The sequence below is a fragment of the Micromys minutus genome (assembly GCF_963924665.1).
Source record: "Micromys minutus genome assembly, chromosome: 2".
Lineage (NCBI taxonomy): Eukaryota > Metazoa > Chordata > Mammalia > Rodentia > Muridae > Micromys > Micromys minutus.
Window position 1 is genome coordinate 59,034,844 of NC_137971.1, and position 23,636 is coordinate 59,058,479.

Consider the following 23,636-nt stretch of genomic DNA (forward strand, 5'->3'; position numbering starts at 1 on the left):
TTAATGGACATAGGGAAACACCTTCCTGAGGGCTACTTTGACATCCTTGTTCCTCAGAGAATAAATGACAGGGTTCAGTGTAGGGCTGACTGCTGTGTACAATAAGGCAACCACCTTGCCATTCTCCAAAGAGGATCCAGAACCAGGTTGCAAATAGGTGTAGATGACAGTGGAGTAATACAGGATGACCACCACCAGGTGGGCAGAGCACGTGGAGAAGGCACGCTTCTTGCCCTCTGTGGAGCGGATGCGCAGGATACTGGCAATGATGAAGCTGTAGGATACCATAGTGAACAGAAAGTTGACCACACCAAAGTACACATCTGCGACGACAATCATGATGTTGTTGAGGGTGGTTGGGCTGCAAGACAGAAGCAGCAGTGATGGGACTTCACATAAAAAGTGACGGATTTGGTTGGGGCCACAGAAATTGAGTCGCGCCATCAGGCCAGTGTGCACAGATGTGCTAGCTGCGCTGATCACCCACACACTGCCTGCAAGCAGGACACAGATGGGCCAGCTCATCAGCATGCTGTAGTGCAGTGGGCGGCAGATGGCCACATAGCGATCATAGGCCATGGCAGTGAGCAACAGCAGCTCAGCCCCTAGAAACCAGGTCAGGAAGAAGAGTTGGGTCATGCATCCCTTGTAAGAGATGTGGCTGCTCTTACCCACCAGACCCTCCAGCAGCTTCGGAAGAACAGTGGATGTACAGACGATGTCCAGCAGGGCCAGGTTTGCAAGGAAGAAATACATGGGCGTGTGAAGACTTGGGTTGAGGCTGATGGCTATGATGATGAGGGTGTTTCCTGCAAGAGCCAGGATGTAAAGAAGCAAGAAAAAGGCCAAGAAGAGAGCCTGGAGCCCAGGATCCTCAGAGAGTCCCTGCAGGACAAACTCTACAACAGTTGTGTAGTTGTCTATTGCCATTTGAGTGTGAGTCCCAGAAGTCACTGTGACACAGCTGGGGATGGTCAAGGAGACACAGGGTGTGTGGCAGCCATCATTTTTCACTGGGTCCTGCCAGCTTTAAGCAGGAGTGCTTGTCATGGGTGCTGTTGCTGCAGAAATGATGACATCATCTATCAACACAGTGTGACAGTGTGAGCATGAACTCTCCACTCTGCACACAGTAGACCCAGACCAGAAGGAACCCCTGCCTGCCAGGGGCAGTATCTGTCTACAGCCTCTGTTTGCTTTAACATAGACTATATTCTATGATGCCCTGAGAACTGCAGCTCCTCTAAGCATTTCCCCAGAAAAGATTTTTTTTGAACCTATAGAGGACCAACTTTATCAAGGTGGGGGGGGGGACAGGCTTCTTAGAGGCAGGTATAAAAAGAACAGTTCAGGGGAGCATGCTTGCGGGTCTGGATGGGTTTAGAACACAGAGCTGTTACAAAATGGCATGCAGGTGGTACAGATGGCCCTGGTCTTGGGGAATGAAATATTTCTTTTGTAAACACCAGAACTGTCTATTTCTGCATGGCCATTATAAATCATCCCTTTGAGGATAATAAACCTTGAGGACACAGGTATCACTCACTTCCTTGGGAAGGCTTGTGCTGCCAGAGAATTGTCAGGCTGTGCCAGGACTAGAAACAACCTGAAAGGCATGAGCATGGCTTGAAATTTTTAGAATATCACTCCTACCTTGCTTCAAGTCTGTTTTCTTTTCACCTCATACGCATATCTATCTCTAATCATCCAGAGCTTTCCAAGCATACGTGCCTCTCAGGCAGAGAAGAATGTGGACTGAATGCATATAGAGAAAGAGCTCTGCCCCTGAGCAGATACAGACCCATCCTGGACACTTTCGTGACTATGTAAAGAACTCACACAGGATATGTGCTGCTGAACATGGAAGACATTCTTCCACTGTGAGTGCACAAATCAAGGCCTTTCTCCTACAGGGTGAATTTGAGATCAGGACCTGAGCTTTTGATAACCCCATCTCCTCCCAAAGAAGAGCTAAGCTACCCTTAGAACCTTCAGGGCCCATACTTGTCCCCACAAAGCAAAGATTGATCTGTTAGCATTCTCTGAAGATAACCAAAGGCCTAATACAGAAGGCAAGGCTTCTCAACTGAACTCCAAATTCTCTCTGTCTACATCTCAGCCTCAGTACTAGTCTGCTTCTAACTAGTCTGCTTCTAACTATTCAGGCCACAGGTGGCTCTGAGCCCTGAACTCTGCACCAAATCCACAGGAAACCACCATGCCTCTCTAGAGACCTAGATCTGCTCCAGAGCCAAGCCACAAGAAAAATTTATATTCATACTGATCAGCAGCCCAGATATGTAATAAAACAGACCAATAAAGCCATGCATTTAAAGTTTCAAACTGAAACTATGAATCAAAATGATTCCAGTAACAATTTCTTTTTTCATTTTTATATACTAAAATAGTTCATAGCAAAACCAAATCTCTTTTGAGAATCATCCTTCCATTGCAGAAGATACAGAAAAATGAGACAGAGACAGAGACATACAGAGAGAGACAGAGAGACAGAGACAGAGAGACCGAGAGAGAAAGAGAGATGGAAAAGGGGGAAAGATGGGTGTCCAAAAGGAAGAAGGGAATAGAGAAAGGAGCAACTCACATGGAAGGTAAAACTATCCATTGCTGCCCATCTAACCCCCAGATGTCTGCATGTCATGGAGAACATATAGTGTGGCAACAGAGTTAGAGCCCTGTGTCTCTTTCATTTGCTGTTGACCTTAAAACGGGATCTTCCCCATGGGGTGGACACTAGATTGCTAAGGAGTGGCCCTTAGAGAGCAATTACCCACAGTGAGGTAAACAAGAGTCCCTATAGCCAGAGTCCCCAAGCTGAGACACCAGGATCCTAGAGAAAGCAGATGCCTGAGTTCATATCACAGCTCTAGGACACTGACCCACTATGGGGACTTCTACCCTGGGGATGCCCTGAAGACAGCTTGGCTGAGTGTCATGTACCCTTGATTCCTGTTGGAAGATGTATTTCTTATTAACAAACTGTTCTCCAGCATAGTCTATGGGTTATTCTCACCTCATTTCATTATTACATCATTAATTAACATTAATGGCCATAGTTCTATCAATAAACCAACACTGATAAGTTAGTTCATTACTGCCTGGGGACAGAAAGTGTGGGCCGCTCTCATGCATTGCCTGTGAAGTACATAGTCACTGTGGTAGGTTGAGGTCGACCCTGAATGGATGCAACTTTTCACTGCAGTTTTCAAAACTTCCCATGAGGAAAGATTGTGTGAAGACTGTGGAGGTGAAGGTCACCTATGTACAGGACTTGAGCTCCACCATGTTCTATGACATGGGCCCGTAGCAGCATTTTGGCTTCCCTGTATAGCCAGAAGACCCACTGCAAAAGGGAACCACCTCATGCAGTCATAGAACAGTACAGAACGTAAACCCATTCAGAATCAGTCATTGCAAAAGCCAAAGGAGCTAAAATAACTCCACAAACCAAATGACCACTGGCCATTTACATTCCAAATCTACTAAAGTCCTTGAACTCCGTCAATATACATATCCTCAATCTCTCCCTCTTAACAGAACAACAAACGAAAACACTTGAGCACAACTCAAGATTTGAACAATCCCTAGAGCACATTAAGATGAGATAAGATCTTTAATTATACTGAATCTTTCTAGCCAATTCTCTATAAAGAAACAAAACTGAATTATAAAACTAGTAAGTAATCAAAAGCTATAAACCTAGTTTAAGGATAATGCATGGCTCAAAATAAGTCACCATGTTTATAGCCTATAAGCCTCAAAATTGGGTCTAAAGAGTTCATGTGAAACTGATGGTTACCTGCCCCTCACTGACCTGGAGCAACAGTCATCCACCAAGCAGGGTACCCACATAGTGCAGCAATGAAATATGGTAGTGTGGCCAAGGACCTAACAACTGCTTATAGAGCTGGTAAGGATTCTGTCTTCTAACAGTGAAAAAAAACATGTGATGGTTTGGCTGCTGTAATGACCACATACACTGAAGCTCTTTAACAGCTAACCAACAGAGAAGAGCTATAGGGTCAAGAACTTGAATGACATGGACAATCCTGCAACTGGCCTGTACTGCTCCGTGAAGCAGTACCCACCACCACCACTTCATCTCAGATATGACAGACAGCACAGAATTCAGGAGACTTTGACTCAAGATCAGAATGCACAGTGAACTACATTTTTTTTCATTTTTATTTAGGAGGAGGCAACTGTAGAGCTCTCTCCTACCTGACCCCAAAAAAGAGGACTCAGAAGAGGGAAGCTAGGGGAAGCTGGTCATAAAGGTTCTATGAAAACAAATCTGATGGCATTCAATGGGCTCCTGCGAACTCACAACAACAAGTCTTATCCACAACACACCCAGTGCATTAAAAAGACTAACATTGGATGTAGTAATTAATGTAGGAGCCCCTGCTGGTCATCCCTGTGGGTCATGGAACTATGAAAATCCATCATGGAGTTAGGTAGGCTTGTCTAGGCTATGCCTAAAGGGAACAGTACTTGGAACATCTCAGTGGCTGCCTTCTCATGAGAATTAAATTAGAGGTGATTTGAAAGTGACCTTGTTCAGTAGGATGGAATGGCCAGTTTGGGCTCATCCCTTTGTTTGTGGTACAGAGGAGCTCCACTTGCTGTTGTCCTGGTGCTGCCTAGGGACTGATGCATATGGGGCTGTTCAGTGCCAGGTCTCAGTCACTGGGGGCCAATTTATTCCCTTTGCAGTGGGACTGTCTCATTCAGCATTTTGGACATAAAAAACTTCTGGTGTCACATTTAATTATGATCTCTGAAGACAAATATATCAATAGTCAATAGTTTCACACACCTATAAAGATACAGAGTAATATGTTCTAGACTCACTCTTGAGCTCCAGAGGGGTAAGTATCAGGTCTGGATCACAATCACTCGTGAAAAGTAGAAAGGCAGCCCCACACCCATTCATGGCTGTCTCCAGAGCCCATCCTATTTTACAATTTACTGGAGCATCTAAAGCTTGGCATCCGGTGCAGGGAAACTTACTATGTGCCACTCCAGTAGCTTGTCAACCTGAATCACATTGGGCTGGGAGACTGTCACACATGGACAAAATCCTGAGCTCTATCCCATAATATTCCTCTCCATGGAAGCCCTTGTTTCTTATCCTAGGTCTTGCCTCTGCTCAGCCCCATATACTCTCTGTGATTCTAGCTGTGTACTTTTTTTGTTTGTTTGTTTGCCTCTCTTTTATTGAGACAGAGCCTTATTGTGTAGTTCAAGTTGGCCTTTAACCCCAGATCCTTAACAGTGCTGGATTGTTTGTGTGCCCCCAGTACCTGATTTATCCATAAGTTTGTATTGGTTGGAAGTTAAAAAAAATCTTTAACAAAAACATCACAAAAGTAAGTGTATTACAAAATCACTAGTTTCTGTGCAATGTGTGTTTGGCTCACACAAACATTTACTCTAAATACTTCATTCTTTTTATGGCTTCCCACCTGTGAACTATACTTTTCCTGGTATCGTCTCCTCACTGGCCTAAGTGTCCAGTAAGAGCATCCAGATTACATCACCAATGCCACAGAGACCATCAGAATATTTCATTGTGAGGTCCATGCATCAGGACAGCTCAACTGTATCGGGAAAGTGGCTGAGTTCTCATTATCCCTTGATAAAGGCATGAGTGTGAGTTTGGAACCTTTTTCCAACTCTCAAAAAAAAAAAAAAAAAAAAGAACTGTCTTGAATCCTGCCTTCCACCTTAGGAAAAATTACTATATAGATTTATCATGGAATCGAATCTGAGGTTGCAATACACCGTGCTGGAATCTCACTGTTGTGATGCTTGGTCTGTGACAATTGAAACAAATACATATGTATGTGTCTGTGTGTATGTACATACGTATTTGTACATAAAATATATACAAATACATATGTAAATATGTAAATATATACATAATATTTATGTGCATATGCAATACATATATATGTATGTATAAACATATACATATATACACATATATATATACATATACACATATATACATACACACATGCACACATACACACATACATATATACATAATGAAAAATACAATAAGGGTTTTTCTAATTGCAGGGAGATATACTGTGGGATTGATAAATTTATTTTATGGTAATAAAGTATTAAGGGCATGTGCATACTTCACCTTCTGTTTTCTTGAGTCCTGAGGGAAGCTATTTGTCTTGTTTTCCAAAGGGAACTCAGACCCCAGTGAGAAGATGGGTTGCTCTGTGAGAAAGACCCGGAACTTAGGATAGTCAATGCTGATGGCAAGACTGGCAACCAACTCTACAAGACATGTATCTATAATTCTGCTCTAAAATAGTTAATGTTACAAAATAAAACAGTAGAATTTTGTCCAAAATAAATAAACATATCTAGTCCTCACTCCTTCATCTACATCACTGAAGCCAAGTTTCTGGTAGAGCTTTCTGGGAAACAAAACCCAAATGTCACTTCAAGTCATCCAGTTAAAGGCTAGAAGTGTCAATTGCAACCTTGGAACCTAGAGGAAGCAGATATTCCTTGTCATGGGGATCAGGCAGGGACAGGTGGTGTATTAGTTTGAACAACAAATGACTTCCATAAGCTCAAGTATTTGAACAGTTGGCTGCCAGGTGATGCCACTGTTTGGGGAGATTGAGGATGTGTGGCCTTGCTGGAAGAACTACATCACTGAAGGTGAGCTCTGGTGTTTTATGGCCTTGCCACGCCTCCAGTTTCCTCTCTTTGCTCTGTGTTCATGGTTGACGATGTACTCTCTCTCTGCTTCCTGCTTCAGCAACTTGCCACCATGCCTGCTCCTTGATGCTCTGCATCAAGAATATATGGACTCATCCTTCTGGAGCTGTCAACCTAAAGAGACTCTGTTATGAACTCCCTTTGCCATGGTATCTAATAAAAAATGCAGATGTTGGTGAGGATGTGGGGAAAGAGGAACACTCCTCGATTGCTGGTGCAACTGCAAGCTGGTAAAACCACCTTAGAAATCAGTCCAGTGGTTCCTCAGAAAACTGGAAATAGTTTTACCTGAGGACCCAGCTGTACCACTCCTGGGCACATACCCCAAAGATGCTCCAACATGTAATCAGGACACATGCTCTACTGTTTTCATTAGACGCCATATTTATAAAAGCCAGAAACTGGAAACTTCCCAGCTGTTCCTCAACAGACGAATGGATACAGAAAATGTGGTACATTTACACAATGGAGTACAACTCAGCTATTAAAGCCAATAAATTCATGAAATTTGCAGGCAAATGGATGGAACTAGAAAATATGCTGAGTGAGGTAACCCAGACACCAAAGAACATCCATGGTATGTACTCACTGATAAGTGGATATTAGCCCAAAAGCTCACAATGCTCATGATACAAGCCACAGACCATATGGAGCTTAGAAGGAAGGAAGACCAGGGTGTGGATGCTTCAGTCCTGTATTAATGGGGAAACAGGATGATTGTGGGGGGTAGAGGGAGTGGGGGACCTGAGAGGGAGAAAGGAAGGGGAAAATAAGGGACAGTATCAGGGACTGAAGGGAATATGAGAGAGGTACAGAGGGTCAGGAAATTGAACAAAAATGTGTAGGGTGAGGGGTGAAAAACTAGGGATAGCCACTGGAGAGTCCCAGACACCAGAGAAACATGAGACTCCCAGGACCCAAGGAGAATGACTTTAACCAAAATGGACAGAGAAAGGGGAGATAGATAGAACCTTTAGAGACCACCTCCAGTAAATAGTCATGACCTATGTTCGAGGGAGGGGGCCATCCTCCCATCTCAAAGTTTTTAATCCAGAAATTTTTCTGTTCAGGAGAAGAACAGGGACAAAAACTGGAAGAGAGACTGAAGGAAGGTCCATCCAGGGACTGCCCCACTTGGGGATCCATGATGTCTTCAGACACCAAACCAGACACTGTTGCCCTGGTCAACAGTCTTGAGGTTCTTTGGGAGGTCTGGCCAGCAACTGATCAATGCACATGTGGATTCTTGGAGCCAACCATCAGACTGAGCTCAGGGAATCTGGCAAGGGAGCTGGCAGAGGCCTCGAGGAGCAGAGGAAGATGCCAACACCATAGGAAGAACAATATCAGCTGACTGAACCACCTAGTGCTCCCAAGGACTAGACTACCAACTAAGGAGTGTACAGGGAGGGATCCATGGCTCCAGATACATCCTCTAACAGAGGATGGACTTGCCTTACAGGAATGGGAGGGGAGGCCCTTGGTCCCACTGAGGATTGATGCTCCAGCATAGGGGGACGCTGGAGTGGTAGGGTGGGATGGGAGGGGTGGGAGCACCTTCATACAGGCAAACGGAGTGTGGAATGGAGGTTGGGGGAGGAGTAACTGGGAAGTGGAATGTTATTTTAGGAGTAAATGAATGCAATAATTTATAATGAAAAGAAAGAAAGAAAGTCAACCACACTTTAAAAACTATATTATTAGCAAATAAAGATGCTTTGACTTCTGCCTTTCCTATTTGTATCCCCCTTCATCTCCAACAGTTATCTTAATACTCCAGCTAAGACCTCAAGTGCTATATTGGAAAAAACTGACATTCTTATCTTATTGCTGGTTTTAGTCAAACTGCTTTGTGTTTCTCACCATTTATGTTAATGTTGGCTGAGTGCTTACTGTAAATTACCTTTATTGTGTTAAGATATGTCTCTGGTATTCCTAGTCTATCTAGGACTTTTACCAAGAAAGGTTGTTGAATTATATTAAAAGAATTTTCTTCATCCAAAGAGATGTTCTATTGTCTCTTATCTTTCAGTCTATTTTTGGTGGATTATGTTTATTGATTTATGTATGATGAACCATCCAGGAGTCTCTTGGATCATTGGTATTCAACCTGTGTGTTGCCACCCACATAAGGGTCACAAATCAGATATGCTGCATATCAGATATTTATACTATAATTCATGGTAGTAGAAAAATTACACTATTAAATAGTAATGAAATAATTTTATGACAGGGGTCACCATAACCTGATGAACTGTTAAAGACTTGCAACACTTTTTGACTAATATTCACATAAACAGTGAGTACATACCATGTATATCCTTTTGGGTCTGAGTTACCTCACTCAAGATGATGTTTTCTAGCTCTATCCATTTGCCTGCAAATTTCATGAAGTTTTCCTGTTTAACAGCTGAGTTGCATTCTATTGTGTAAATGTACCACACTTTCTGTAACTATTCTTCTGTTGTGGGACATCTGGGTTGTTTCTACCTTCTGGCTATTATAAATTAGGCTGCTATGAACATGGTGGAGCAATTGTCCTTAAGATATGGTAGAGCATCTTTTGAGTATATGCCCAGGAGTAGTATAGTTGGGTCCTCAGGTAGTATTAATTCCAATTTTCAGAGGAATCACCAGATTGATTTCTAAAGTGATTGTACCACCTTGCAATCTCACCAGCAATGAAGGAGTGTTCCTCTTTCTCCACATCCTTACCAGCATCTGCTATTCCCTGAGTTTTTTATCTCAGCCATTCTGATTGGTATGAGGTGGAAACTCAGGGTTCATTTTGATTTGCATTTCCCTGATGACTAAGGATGTTGAACATTTTTCTTTTTGTTTATTTATTTGTTTGTTTGTATTTACACTCCAGATTTTATCCCCCCCCCCCGGTCTACCTTTTGATTGTTCCCCATGTCATATCTACTCCCCACCTCCACACTCCATGCAGATTTGCCCATCTAACCACTCCACCAGACCTCTAAACTCCCTGGAGCCTTTAGTTTCTTGAGAGTTGGGTTCTCTGACTGAACCCAGACTTCTGCTGCATATTTGTTGAGGGACTCATGTCAGTTGGTGTATGCTGTCTAGTTGGTAATCCAGTGTCTTAGAGATTTCAGGAATCCAGGTTAATTGAGACTGCTCATCCTCTTACAAGGTCGCCTTCCTCCTCAGCTCCTTCCAGCTTATCCCTAATTGAACCACGGGGATCAGCAGCTTTTATGTTCATTGGTTGGGTGCAAATAGCTACATCTGACTCTTTCATCTGCTTGTTGGGTCTTTTGGAGGGCAGTCATGATAGGAAGCTTTTTATGAGAGCTCCGTAACCTTAGTAATAGTGTCAGGTCTTGGGTGCTGAATATTTCTTTAGGTGTTTCTTGACTGTTCAAGATTTCTCAGTTGAGAACTCCCTGTTTAGCTCTGTACCCATTTTCAAATGGGTCATTTGGCTTTCTGGAGTCTACCTTCTTGAGTTCTCTGTATATTTTAGATAATAGCCCTTTATTGAATGTAAGGTTATTAAAGATCATTTCCAGTCTGTGGGTTGCCATTTGTCCAATTGACAGTGTCCTTTGCCTTACAGAAGCTTTTCAGTTTCATAAGGTTCCATTTGTCAATTGTTGATCTTAGAGACTGAACCATTAGTGTTTTGTTCACGAAGTTTTCTCCTATGCCAATGCGTTTGAGGTTATTTCCTACTTTCTCTTCCATTAGATTCAGTGTAGCTGGTTTTATGTGAAGGTCTTTGATCCACTTGTACTTGAGCTTTGTACAAGGAAATTAATATGTATTTACTGATAAATGGATATTAGCCAAAAAGCTCAGAGTACCCATGATAAAACCCACAGATAATATGAAACTTAACAAGAAGAAAGGACAAAGTATGGATGCTTCAAACTCACTTAGAAAAGGAAACAAAATAATCATAGGAAGCAGAGGTAGGAAGGGCTTTGAGAGTGGGAAGGATCTTGGTGTCAGAGAGAAGAGGGAGGGAAAATTGGGTGCAGGATAAGGTATGGGGGAGACAGAAGAGAGTGCCAGAGGGCCAAGAGAAGGAATAGAAATATGTAGCAGCTTGGAGTGGGGAGAGGGGGGAACCACTAGAAAGTCCCAGACACCAGGGTTGTGAGAGGCTCCCCAGACCCAATCAGTATGGCATTAGACAAAATGCCCAACAGCAGGGAGATAGAACCTGGAAGAACCCACTTCCAGCAGATAGACATGGACCCCAGTTGAGGAATGAGGCCACTCACACAACTCAAAAAATTTTAACACAGAATTGTTCCTATCTAAAGGAAATGCAGGGACAAAAAATAGAGCAAAGACTGAAGGAAGGGCCATCCAGAAACTGCCCCACAGTGCAGTCCAACCCATCTGCAGACACACTATACCAACACTATTGCAGATGCCAAGATGTACTTGCAGACTGGAGCCTTACATGGCTGTCTTTTGAGAATCTCTTCCAGCCCCTCACTAAGACAGATGCAAATGTCAGGAGCCAACCATTGGACTCAGCCCAATGAACCAAATGGAAGAGTTAGGGGAAAGACTGATGGAGCTGAAAGGGGTTGTAAAGTAATCTGGGTGTTTAAACTGTTTATTTGAACTTAATTTAACTTTGGTAGGTTGTATAGATCAAAAAGTTCATCCAGATTGATGGACTACTAGATTTCCCTGGTATCTATTGTTTTGTTCTCCTTTTCACCTCCCATCTTATTAATTTGGACCTTTTATAAGATCTGATGTGGTCATGGCATCTCTTCATAATAACAGAACACTAAGCCATTGTCTATAAAAATAAGGTCACAAAGGCTTATGGCACAGCATGAGTATTTCATCCAGCATATGATGGGAGCAAGCAATGTCTTCAGCAACAGAAGAATACCATCTGTCCTTCATCAGGACAGTTGCTCACAAGAACTTTAATAAAAGAAGAGGTGGGGAACACTGAAAGCTTGCTAACATGAATGAAACACAAGGCCAGGCAGTGACAGAGGCTCAGAAGAGAGCAAGTTTTATGGTTTAATGTGATAACAGTTCTAGAGAGAATTGACAGTTAATTTTAAGTTTAAAGAAGTTTAATGACATTGTTTGGTAAATGGGGTTAGGGAAGACTATAGTTTCTTAGGATTATACCATACTTTGGACAGATTTATGACCTCAAGGACAGTGCAAGGTCATCTGGTAGATAGTGGTCATCACAGGTTTCCATTTCAGCATCAGCATCAGCATCAGCACTCAGGCAGCAAATATTTCCTTCTATATTGAAAGAGAGAGACACCCATTTGTGGCCTTGGGAATTAATTCTAAGTGCCATGTACCTTCAGCACCTGATTCTCTGCTGCAGAATACAGACACCATAGGGTGAACAAGAAATTCATCACGCAGAAGTAAATTTGATCCATACATTAAATCTACACTCCACATCAGGATCTCTCTTTTTGTCCTACCCCCATTTCTCCCCCCCCTGCCCCGCCTCTCTGGCAGACGTCAGGTCAGGTGCTAAAAGGACACTGTGCACAATTCAGAAAGGACCCAAAAGAAGAGCACAGCCCAAACTAATTACATGTCTATTCAGCAGAAGGCTCTGAAGACCATCCTTAAAAGAACAGCAATCTAAAGCAAAGCAGAAGTGAGGGTCCAGGACTCAGAAAACTAGAGTCCAGCTCCTTTGAATGCTAGCATAACAGAACCTCTTTATGAGAGCAAAACAGCAAGAAGAGTACCCAGAACCCCAGGGAACAGAGGTACACACCAGTCAGGCTCAACTGTGCCTAGCTTCCATATCTTCCCCGGGGCTGTCCTTGGGCTCTTCTGCATCATCGTAATCCTCCTCCTGCACCGGACTCTGGGATGCTGCTTGTTCCTCTTTTTCATCCATAGGGACGGTTTCAATGTATTCATAGATAGCATCTGAGGGCAGCTGCCCCACTGATCCAGAACCTGAAGAGATCACACCAGAACTTTCCAAAAGAAGCACAACTATAAACTCAGCCACCCACCCTCTCTGGGTCCCGTGGCTCTCATGAATGCTGAGGACCCACATACAGGAAAAAGCCCCTGAGCACCGGTGCCCCTACTGGGACCCTACTGCTCAGGACACATGCTTAAAGGTCTGGTGTAGGGCTTGTGGGTCTTAGGTCCACACTTCTCTGAAAGATCTACTTCAGCTTAGCACAAGTGATGCTGGGTGACACAATGGAGCCTTGTATATGCAGAATGCCCTCGGCACAGTAGACAAGCCCAGGCTCCTCCAGATTGTAATAACTCATGGGTCTCCAGATACTAACGCAACCTTGGCTCTCATAGATGTCTGCCAGCATTCAAGATGATAGTTAGAGCAGAGGGGGCCTGAAGTGGCTAGAGTCTCTCAAAGCTTCCCCCAGACTCCTGCTCCACCACCTTTGTGAACCTTAATTAACCAGCATGCTTCTTACCCATACCAATGGCTCTGCTGTGACACCACTGAGCAGCCAAACCCAGAAGGACTATGCTCAAGAGGCAGCCAAGGACCAGACAGGCAATCTCAGGCATGGTCCAGACCCCAGGAACAGTTGGGAGAGCTGAAGAGTTGCCTGTGGAGCACAGAAACAGATAGAGAATTAGCTAATATATACTGGGGCTGCTTGGGACAGGCTGACTCTGAGCCTGGAAGACATCAGACTCCCCCCATGAGCTACTGAAGGCAACTTGGTTGGTATCTGTTACACTGAGGGTAGCTTCTCTGAGATTATCTGTGTTTACTGGGCAAGATGCTCCAGGAGAGAGAGCCCAAGTATTCAGGCCCAGAAAGTCCATGTTGGTGTGTTCAGTGTTCTCTATGCTCTGCTCTGCTCTGGGAATGCTCTCCAAAAGGTTACAGCATACTCAAGCATGATTGTACAATCCCCAAGTTAAAGGCTCCTAGAAGCAGCTGTTCATGATCTGGGAGCTTGGTCTTCCGTGTTTTCCTATTTAGCAGACACAGGAGAGATCCGCAGTTTTCATCACAGAGTAGAAGTCCAACCTCACAGGATTAGACCTGATCCAGAGGGTGTGACCATGGCATGTGGTCTCAGAGGTTCTCTGGAAAGGTCAGAAAGGAGTGGTGCCACAGCCTGTCCAGGTAATGATGGATAAGAGACAGGAAGTATTAACAAAGAGCCATTTACCCGATGCCATGGTTCCAGGGATACCTGCAAAAGAAATTCAGGTTGGGGAAGTGTCAACCACCCTCAACAGCACAGATGACCCCATCCATTGTGGGTGGGAGCCAATAGGTCAGCAAGAGCTAAACATGACTGAGGGTGGCAGCTGTCCCTGGAACACCAGTGGGACCCTGAACACTAGGGTCCTGTGCCCAAGAATTTGTCTGAGCAGAACAAAGGTAAAAATAGTGGAAAAAATAGGAAAGTCAACCCAGCATCCCTTTTGCCACCTCTGCTGGCTGCCTCGCTCACCTAGGCAGCGCACACCAGCATCCTCCTTGTGGGTGCAGTCTCCGTATCCCCATGGTTCTGCCTGGCAGGCTCCCAGAGACAGCTCACTGCCCCGGCATCCCACTTCATCTAGCCATACAGGTCCGGAACCAGGGCCAAAGGCGGCATTCTGCAAGGCAGCTGTGGCTGGGCCGCAGCCCAGCTGCCGGCACACGACTTCTGCGTCAGCCAGGTCCCAGGAGTCGTCACACACTGTGCCCCATGAGCCTGCATGCCAGAGCTCCACACGCCCGGAACAGCCATCCTCACCCCCAAACACACGAAGCGTGCCTTCTTCTGCAAAGGGAGTCAACAATCAGTGTGTGGTGCTTTCTGGATGACAGGTTCTTGGGAAACTTACAGAGAGAATATTACCTGGGCAGCTAAGAGTTGATGAGCAGTTGGTAATCTGCTGCATATGCTGAGAAACTTCTGTCTTTTCTGTGTGGAAAATTAAGAATTGTACCGATGCCACAAGCTCAGAGACCTAAAATCTAAGACATTTTTTTCTTCCCCGTGTGTTTTCTGTCTCCCCATGACTAAAGGAAGAGAATGTAGGTTTCAAAGGATATTCACAAAACCTGAAAGTTCCACACTGCTTCCCTGAGCCTTTACTTGAGTGTGAGGTAGTTCCATAGGAGCCGCTTCCAGCCCAGAGCCCCAGAGGAACCCACAGCACAGCTCACCTGCACATGCCAACCAAGCTTCCTCTCCTCTGAGGCAAGAATGCCTGTTCCAGGGTGCGGAGGGGCATTGCCACAAGGACCTGTCATGCTTGTCCCTGCACTGAATGGACTTTAACCAGATAGTCTCGATCGTAGACGAGGTCCTTGGCCTGGCCAATAGTTGTCCTTGGGACCCACAGCCCAGGTGCTCACACAGAACCCTCAGGGAGGTAGCATTCAAAGACCGGCAGACACCACCCCAGGTCCCGTTGTAGAAAACTTCCAGGCGTCCTGTGCAGGGCTGACTGTGCTCTTGCAACCTCACATCAGTGAATTCTGCAGACAGAGGGGCCAGTCAGACCGGCACACTTAAGGAGGGCTGGTCATGTCAAACGGGACCTGTGGCACCTACCTGAACAGACCACGCCTGCGTCCTCCTTGTGCCCACAGTCTTGTTGGCCCCAGCCTGCTGACGGGCACTCCCATAGAGCAGCCTCCTCACCCTGGCAGCCCAGTTCATCCATCCAGATGTGTCCAGTTCCTGCTCCAAAATGGGCAGCCCTGGGGGCACTGAGGGCATGGCCACAGCCTAGTTGCCTGCAGACAACGTGGGCGTCCTGCAGGTCCCAGGAATCATCACATACGGTGCCCCATGCACCCTGATAGAAGACTTCAACACGCCCAGCACAGCGGCTCTTCCCCGCTGCCAACCGTATGCGCAAGCTCCCTGTAAAGAGACCCGATTAGAGCACACTGGACTACATGAACAAGGCAGGGCTGGGGGGCAAGTGGACACCCACACTCACCCGAGCATACCACGCCTGCATCCCGCAACGACCCTGCATGAACCAGCAGAGAAACAGACACTTTGCACTGGGTCAGGTGGGTCTCAGAGCCCAAGCAGTGCACCAGGCTCAGCCCCACAGGAATTGTCTTATGGCCCGGTGCTGGAGCATCATAGGCAAGCTGCGCCTCTCCACACCCGAGCTGTCTGCACACCACAGCAGCATCACGCAGGTCCCAGGCATTGTCCAGCACACGTCCCCACGTGCCATTCAGGAAGACCTCCACACGGCCATCACAGTGGCTCTGCCCATCTCTCAGCCGCAGGGCATCCTGGAGACCTAAGAGGGAGAAACTCTGAAGAGCAGAGGACCATCGCAGGGAACATCCCCACCTACCCTCACCCTCCCGAACCTCTCACACTTTTACCCACCAGGCCTGCTTACCTTCTCCTTCAGTCTCAGGAGCGCCTGCACTCACCTGAGCAGAGAGTTGAGGCTGAATTCCCCAAGGCACATGCCTGGGCCCCTAAGGTGCTTGTTGGGCAGCTCAGTAAGTGGGGCTCTGTCCCAACACAGTGAAACACATCTGTCCTGATAGGAGCTTCTACATTTCCAAAGTGGCCTCCTTTGGGTGTGGCCACTGCATAGCCACAGTTGAGCTGGTGGCAGAGGACCGTGGCATCTGCTAAGTCCCAGTCAGCAGCACAGAGGGGTTGCCAGTCATCCTGGACCAAAAGCTCCACGCGGCCCTCACAGCGGTTGCTGCCATTGACCAGTCGGAACTCTAAGGGAGAGCTGGAATCAGAGCCCTCTCCACAACCCAGAGCTGCAGACACCCACACAGAGTGAGTTCCTTATAGACAGGACAGATGCAAGCTGGGCAAACACAAACTAGTAGGACAGTGGCTTTGCACAGTATAAGCACTGAAAGCGAGGCTAGGTAGCTCCAGTGCCCTAGCCTAAATAAATCCATCTCTTCTCCCCAAACTCTCACATCCTCACACGCACATGACTCAGGGATCATGCTGGGGAAACTGGAAATGCTTTTAGAACTGTATACAGGACACCCCAGGTGAGATGCATGCCTTCCATGTTGTCTACACACAAGCAGGCATGAACACTAACTAGGCAATTAAATGCCCTGGATTCTAGTTAGTGGAATACAATATAGAATTAATATACAAAAGAAATGTTTTATAATTTCTTTTCTGGTCACTAAAGGACATCTCTCTATGTTACATCAATAACTATTCATCTGGTGGATTGTCTGGCATCAATAGGAGGAGAAGCCCTTGGTCCTGTGAAGGCTCATTTCCCCAGTGTAGGGGGATGCCAGGGCATTGAGTTGAGAGTGTGTGGGTGGGAGTGGGAGCATCTTAATAGAAGCAGAGATGGAAGGGAAAGGGGTTGGGAGAGGGGGAAAGGAGATAACATTTGAAATATAAAAACAAAATATCAAAAAAATGGAAAAAGTAACCATTTATCTATAAAAAGAAATTCCAAAAGCCACACGAAAAGGGTCTTTATGATCCTAAGTTTGATATCTCTAGTATGTTTAGAGCTAATGGAAACTATAAGAAAAACTAAGAAATGTCAGGACAATGGGCAATGTCCCTGAGAACTAAATCTCAACAAACTGATGGGATGAGGAAATGAATACAAAAGAAAGCATGGGGCCCAAGTCTAAAGAAATCTCTGGGACATCTGAGCAGTTCTTTCCCCAAGGGTGGGTAAAAAGCAAACACACAAGAGGAAAGAATCATCGCAAAGAGGTCACGAAACTCCTGGAATAGAGAGCATGGGTCTTGAGCACTCACACAGAGCTGTTCATCCATGGTCATCACAGTCCATCACTACTGGACACAACAACACACCCTTCTAGGCTGTGACTCGACTCACTTTCCCCAGAGCAGATCAGTGCAACATCCCTATCATGGCCACACTGGTGTCCAGGCTCCCTCAGACAATGGAACAGCAGCGATTCATTGCCCACACAGTGAAAGGCCTCTGTCCACACAGGCCCTGATCCATAACCAAAGTCAGAATTCCCGAGTATGGATACAGCAGTGCCACACCCCAGCTCCCGGCAAACCACGTGGGCCATGGGCAGGTCCAGGTCATCATGGCAGATGGTTCCCCAGGTAAGTCCTCGAAGAACCTCCAAGCGTCCTTCACAGGGGTGTGTACCACCTAGTAGCCGGGCCTCCACGTGACCTGAGGACAGACACTGGGTGAAGCAACTGAGGTCAGGCTACTGGATAGAAATAATCTGATAGCTGCCACCCAATCCCCAGTAACACCTAGTCCACAGTGACACCCAGCCCATAGTGACACCCAGTGCCCCAGTGACATCCAGTTCCCAGTGACACCCATTCACCCAGAGACACTCAGTATCCCAGTGACACCCAGTCCACCAGTGACACTCAGTCACCCAAACACAAAATAATATACTTCTTCTCAGTAGCCCATTGACCTTTCTCCAAAATTTACTTTATAGTAGGATACTAAGCAAGTCTCAATAGATATAAAAAAATTAATATAGCACTCTGTATTCTATCTGACCACCATGGATCAAGACTTAATATCAGCAACAAAAGAAAGTTTACAAGCTTATGGAAATTGAACAACCTGATGTTGAATGAAAAATGGATCAAGGCAGAAATTAAGAGGAAAATTTTAAACTTTTTAGAATTAAATGAAAATGAAAATACAACATATTCAAGCCTGTGGAAAACAATGAAAATGGTCCTAAAAAGAAATTTCATAGTACTTAGTATCTGCATTGAAAACGTGGAGCAATTGCATGTTAGTAATTTAGCGACACATCCGCAAGCTCTAAAAGAACAAGATGAAATAACACACAAAAAAGAGTAAATTGAAAGAAATAACCAAACTCAGGGCTGAAATGAATGAAATAGAAACAAACAAAAACATTACAAAGAATCAATGAAATAAAAAGTTGGTTTTTTTTTTTTTTTTTTTGAGAAAATGAGTAAGATTGACAAATTGCTAGCTGAATTAAATATAAGAAACAGAGAAGATCCAAATTAATAAAATGAGAGATGAAAGGAAAAACATTACAATAAATACTGAGGAAATTCAGAGTCATAAGGGAATACTTCAAAAACTCTGTGCTCAACCAAACTGAAATAAAAAAATAAAAATGGATTAATTTCTTGAAATATATGACTCACCAAAGTTAAATCAAAATCAATAAACATGCCCACAACTCCTAGTGAAACAAATGCAGTAATTAAGTCTCCCAACCAAAAAAACAAGGGAAAAAAATTAACAGATTGTTGAAGAACTAATGCAAATACTCAAATAATTCTACAAGATAGAAACTAAAGGAGCATCTCTAATTTTTTTTCTGAAGTCGCTATTACACTGATACCAATACCACACCAAGACTCAACAAAAAACAAAGGAAAAATAAAGACCAATATCCCTTGTGATAAATATTCCCCATAAAGTACTTGCAAACCAGATTCAAGAACACAAAATTACCAACTTGGTTTTATCTTCATGATGCAGGGATAGTTCAACATATATAAATCATAAACAGAATCCATAACATGAAAAGACTGAATGACAAAAATCGCATGATCATTCCTTTGGATGCAGAAAAGGCCTTTGGCAAAAATGTAACACTTTTCATGATAAAAGTCCTGGAGAAACTAGGGATACAAAAAACATACTTAAATAAAATGAAGGCAATTTACAGTAAGCACACAGGCAACATCAACCTAACAGAGAAAACCTCAAAATGTGTCTCAATGCCATTGGGACCCAGAACCTGCCCACAGAGGGTTGATCACCCAGGAGCACTCTTTTGCCTGAGCCCAAAGGCTCTCAGGCCCGCAGGAGAAATAAGCTCCAGTTAGAGACAGCAAAACCAACTAACATCACAGATAACAAGATGGTAAAAGGCAAGCACAAGAACCAAAGCAACAGAAACCAAGACAACCTGGCATCATCAGAACCCAGTTCTCCTACCAGAGAGTAGGAGATCCCAACACAACAGAAAAACAATATTTGGATTTAAAATCATACCTCATGATGGTGATACAGTACTTTAAGAAGGGTATGAATAACTGCCTTAAAGAAATGCAGGAAAATACAGGTAAACAAGTCAAAGCATTTAAAGAGGAAACACAAAAAAATTCTTAAAGAGCTACAGAAAAACACAACCAAACATGTAAAGAGATTGGACAGAATCAACTAGGATCTACAAATGGAAATGAAAAAAATTTATCAAATCACAGAAAGACACAACCCTAGAGATAAAATACCAAGGAAAGAGATCAGGAGTCATAGATGCAAGTATCACCAAAAGAATACAAGAAATAGAAGAGAGAGTCTCATGTGCAGAAGATACTATAGAAAACATTGACATGATAATCAAAGAAAATGCAAAAAGCAAAAAGCAAAGAGCTCCTAAGCCAAAGCATCCAGGCTATCCAGGACACAATAAAAGGAGCAAAGCTAAGCATAATAGGTGTGGAAGAGAACAGAGATTCACAACTTAAATGCCTAGTAAATATCTTCAACAAAATTATAGAAGAAAACTTACCTAATCTAAAAAAATAGATGTCCATGAACATACAAGAAGCCTACAGAACTCCAAATAGATTGAACCAGAAAAGAAATTCCTCCTATCACATAACAGTTAAAACAACAAATGCACAAAACAAAGAAAGAATATTAAAAACAGTAAGGGAAAAGGTCAAGTAACATACAAAGGGAGGCCTATAAAAATTAACACCAGACTTTTCAACAGAGACTATCAAAGCTAGCAGATCCTACACAGATAAAATATAGACCCTAAGAGAGGAAATATGCCAATTCAGGCTACTATATCCATCAATGCTTTCAATTGAAATATATGGAGAAAACAAAATATGTCATGAAAAGAATCAAATTTACACAATATCTTTCTACAAATCCACTCTTACAAAGGATAATAGATAAAAAAAAAAAAAACTCCAACACAAGGAGAGAAACTACATCCTAGAAAAAGCAAGAAAATAATCTTCTTGCAAAAAACCCAAAGAAGATAGCCACACAAGCATAGTTCTACCTCTAAAATAAAAAATAACAGGAAACAACAATCACTATTCCTTAATATCTCTTAAAATCAATGGACTCAATTTCTCAATAAAAAGACATAGACTAACGAATTAGAGACATAAACAGGACCCAGCATTTTGCTGCATACAGGAAACTCATCTCAGTAACAAAGACAGACAATACCTCAAGTAAAAAAATGGGGGAAAATTTTCAAAGCAAATGGTCCCAAGAAACAAGCTGAAGTAGCCATTCTTATATCAAATAAAGTTGATTTTCAACAAAAAATTATAAAAAAATAAGGAAAGACACTTCATGCACATCAAAGGAAATATCTATCAAGATGAATTGTCAATCATGAACATCTATGCTCCAAATGGAAAGGCACCTGCATTCATAAAAGAAACTTATTAAGGCTCAAAGCATATACTGCACCACACACAGTAATGATGGGAGACTTCAATGCTCCACTCTCATCAATAGACAGATTATGTAAACAAACTGGAGAGAGACACAGTGAAACTAAAAGAAGTTATGAACCAAATAGATTTAATAGACATCTATAGAACATTTCATCCTAAAACACAAGAATATACCTTATTATCAGCACCACACAGTACCTTCTCCAAAATTGACCATATAATTAGTCACAAAACAGGCCTGAACAAATACAAAAAGATTCAAATGATCCCATGCATCCTATCAGATCACCATGGACTAAGGCTGGTCTTCAATAATAACAAAGACAACAAAAAGCCCACATACACATAGAAGCTGAATAATGATCTACTCAATGATAGCTGGGTCAAAGATAAAATAAAGAAATTAAACACTTTTTAGAATTTAATGAAAATGAAAGCACAACATACCCAAATGTAAGGGATACATTGAAAGCAGTGCTAAGAGGAAAACTCACAGCTGTGAGTGCCTCCAAAAAGAAACTGGAATGAACATACACTAGCAACTTGAAAGCGCACAACTGAAAGCTCTAGAACAAAATGAAGCAGGTACACTCAAGAGGAGTAGATGGCAGGAAATAATCAAACTCAGAGCTGAAATTAACCAAATAGAGACAAAAATAACTATACAAAGAATTAACAAAACCAAGAGCTGGTTCTTTGGGAAAAATCAACAAGATTGATAAACCCTTAGCCAGACTAACCAGAGGGTACAGAGAGAGTATCCAAATTGACAAAATCAGAAATGAAAGGAAAGACGTAATAAAAGAAACTAAGAAAATTCAGGAAATCATCAGATTCTACTACAAAAGCCTATACTCAACAAAACTAGAAAATCTAGAGGAAATGGATGATTTTCTAGACAGATACCAGGTACCAAAGTTAAATCAAGATCAGATCAACCATCTAAACAGCTCCATAACTCCTAAAGAAATATAAGACGTCATCAAAAACCAAACAAAAAATGCCCAGGACCTGATGGGTTTAGCACAGAATTCTACCAGACCTTCATAGAAGACCTAATACCAACAATATCCAAACTATTCCACAAAATAGAAATAGAGGGAATACTAGCCAAGTCATTCTTTGAAGCCACAATTACACTCATTCCTAAACCTCATAAAGACCCTACAAAGAAAGAGAACTTTAGACCATATTTCCTCATGAACATTGATGCAAAAATGCTCAATAAAATTCTACCAAATCAAATCCAAGAACAAATCAGAACAAACATTCACCATAATCAAGTAGGCTTAACCCCGGGATGCAAGGATGGTTCAATAATATGGAAGTCTATCAATGTTATCTACTATATAAACAAACTCAAATAAAATCACATTATTATCTATCTAGATTCTGAGAAAGCATCTGACAAAATTCAATACCCCTTCATGTTAAAAATCTTGGAAATGTCAGGTATTCAAGGCTCATACTTAAACATAGTAAAAGCATTATACAGCAAACCAGTAGCCAACATCAAACTAAAGGGTGAGAAAACTTGAAGTAAGCCCACTAAAATCGGGGACTAGACAAGGCTGTCCACTCTCTCCATACCTATTCAATATAATAATAGAATTACTAGCCAGAGCAATAAGACAACAAAAAGAGGTCAAAGTGATACAAAAAGGAAGAAGTCAAAATACACTATTTGCAGATGATATGATAGTATATTTACGTGACTCCAAAAATTCCACCAGAGAAATTTTACAGCTGATAAACACATTCAGCAAAGTGGCTGAATGTAAAATTAACTCAAAAAGATCAGTAGCCTTCTCTAATCAAAAGACAAACATGCTGAGAAAGAAATTAGAAAATCCACATCCTTCACAATAGTCACAAAGAATATAAAATACCTTGATGTGACCCTAACCATGCAAGTGAAGAATCTGTACAAGAACTTCAAGTCTCTGAAGGAAATTGAAGAGACCTCAGAAGACAGAAAGTTCCCCCATGCTCATGGATTGGAAGAATCAGCATAGTAAAAATGGCCATCTTGCCTAAGGCAATCTACAAATTCAATGCAATCCCCATCAAAATTCCAGCTCGTTTTTTTCATGGAGTTAGAAAAAGCAAATTTCAAATTCATTTAGAACAACGACAACAACAAAGACAGAATAGCAAAAACCATTCTCAAAAAAAAAAAAAAAAAAAAAAAAAAAAAACTTGTGGGGGAATCAACACCCCTGACCTCAAGTTATATTACAGATCAATTGTGATAAAAACTGCCTGGTAAAGAGACAGGCAGGTAGACCAATAGAATAGAATTGGAGACCCAGAAATGAATTCACACACCTATGGTCATTTGATCTTTGACAAAGGAGCTAAAAACATTCAATGGCAAAAAGACAGCCTGTTCAACAGATGGTGCTGGTTCAGCTGGCACCTGTGAGAGTTGAAGGACAAAAAACAAACATTCCATGGAACAAAGTCCCT

General features: G+C 42.9%; 2 protein-coding genes across 2 annotated transcripts in view; both read right to left on the reverse strand.

Annotated features, from left to right (window-relative positions):
• Nucleotides 1-930, reverse strand: LOC308417624 (olfactory receptor 13A1-like; the record flags this gene model as incomplete). Its single annotated transcript, XM_080912979.1, has 1 exon — nt 1-930. The coding sequence occupies one exon, from the start codon at nt 928-930 to the stop codon at nt 1-3; it is 930 nt and encodes a 309-aa protein (XP_080769105.1).
• An 11,605-nt stretch (nt 931-12,535) lies between these two features.
• SCART1 (scavenger receptor family member expressed on T cells 1) overlaps nt 12,536-23,636 on the reverse strand; it is a gene marked incomplete at both ends in the record, with an annotated part of 64,036 nt that continues 52,935 nt past the window's right edge. Inside the window, 10 exons of the mRNA XM_080912980.1 lie at nt 12,536-12,714; nt 13,209-13,346; nt 13,923-13,946; nt 14,211-14,525; nt 14,604-14,669; nt 14,915-15,229; nt 15,306-15,620; nt 15,700-16,017; nt 16,157-16,462; nt 17,578-17,892. Of these exons, the coding sequence (XP_080769106.1) occupies nt 12,536-12,714; nt 13,209-13,346; nt 13,923-13,946; nt 14,211-14,525; nt 14,604-14,669; nt 14,915-15,229; nt 15,306-15,620; nt 15,700-16,017; nt 16,157-16,462; nt 17,578-17,892 (2,291 nt within the window). The remainder of the gene's footprint in view (nt 12,715-13,208; nt 13,347-13,922; nt 13,947-14,210; nt 14,526-14,603; nt 14,670-14,914; nt 15,230-15,305; nt 15,621-15,699; nt 16,018-16,156; nt 16,463-17,577; nt 17,893-23,636) is intronic.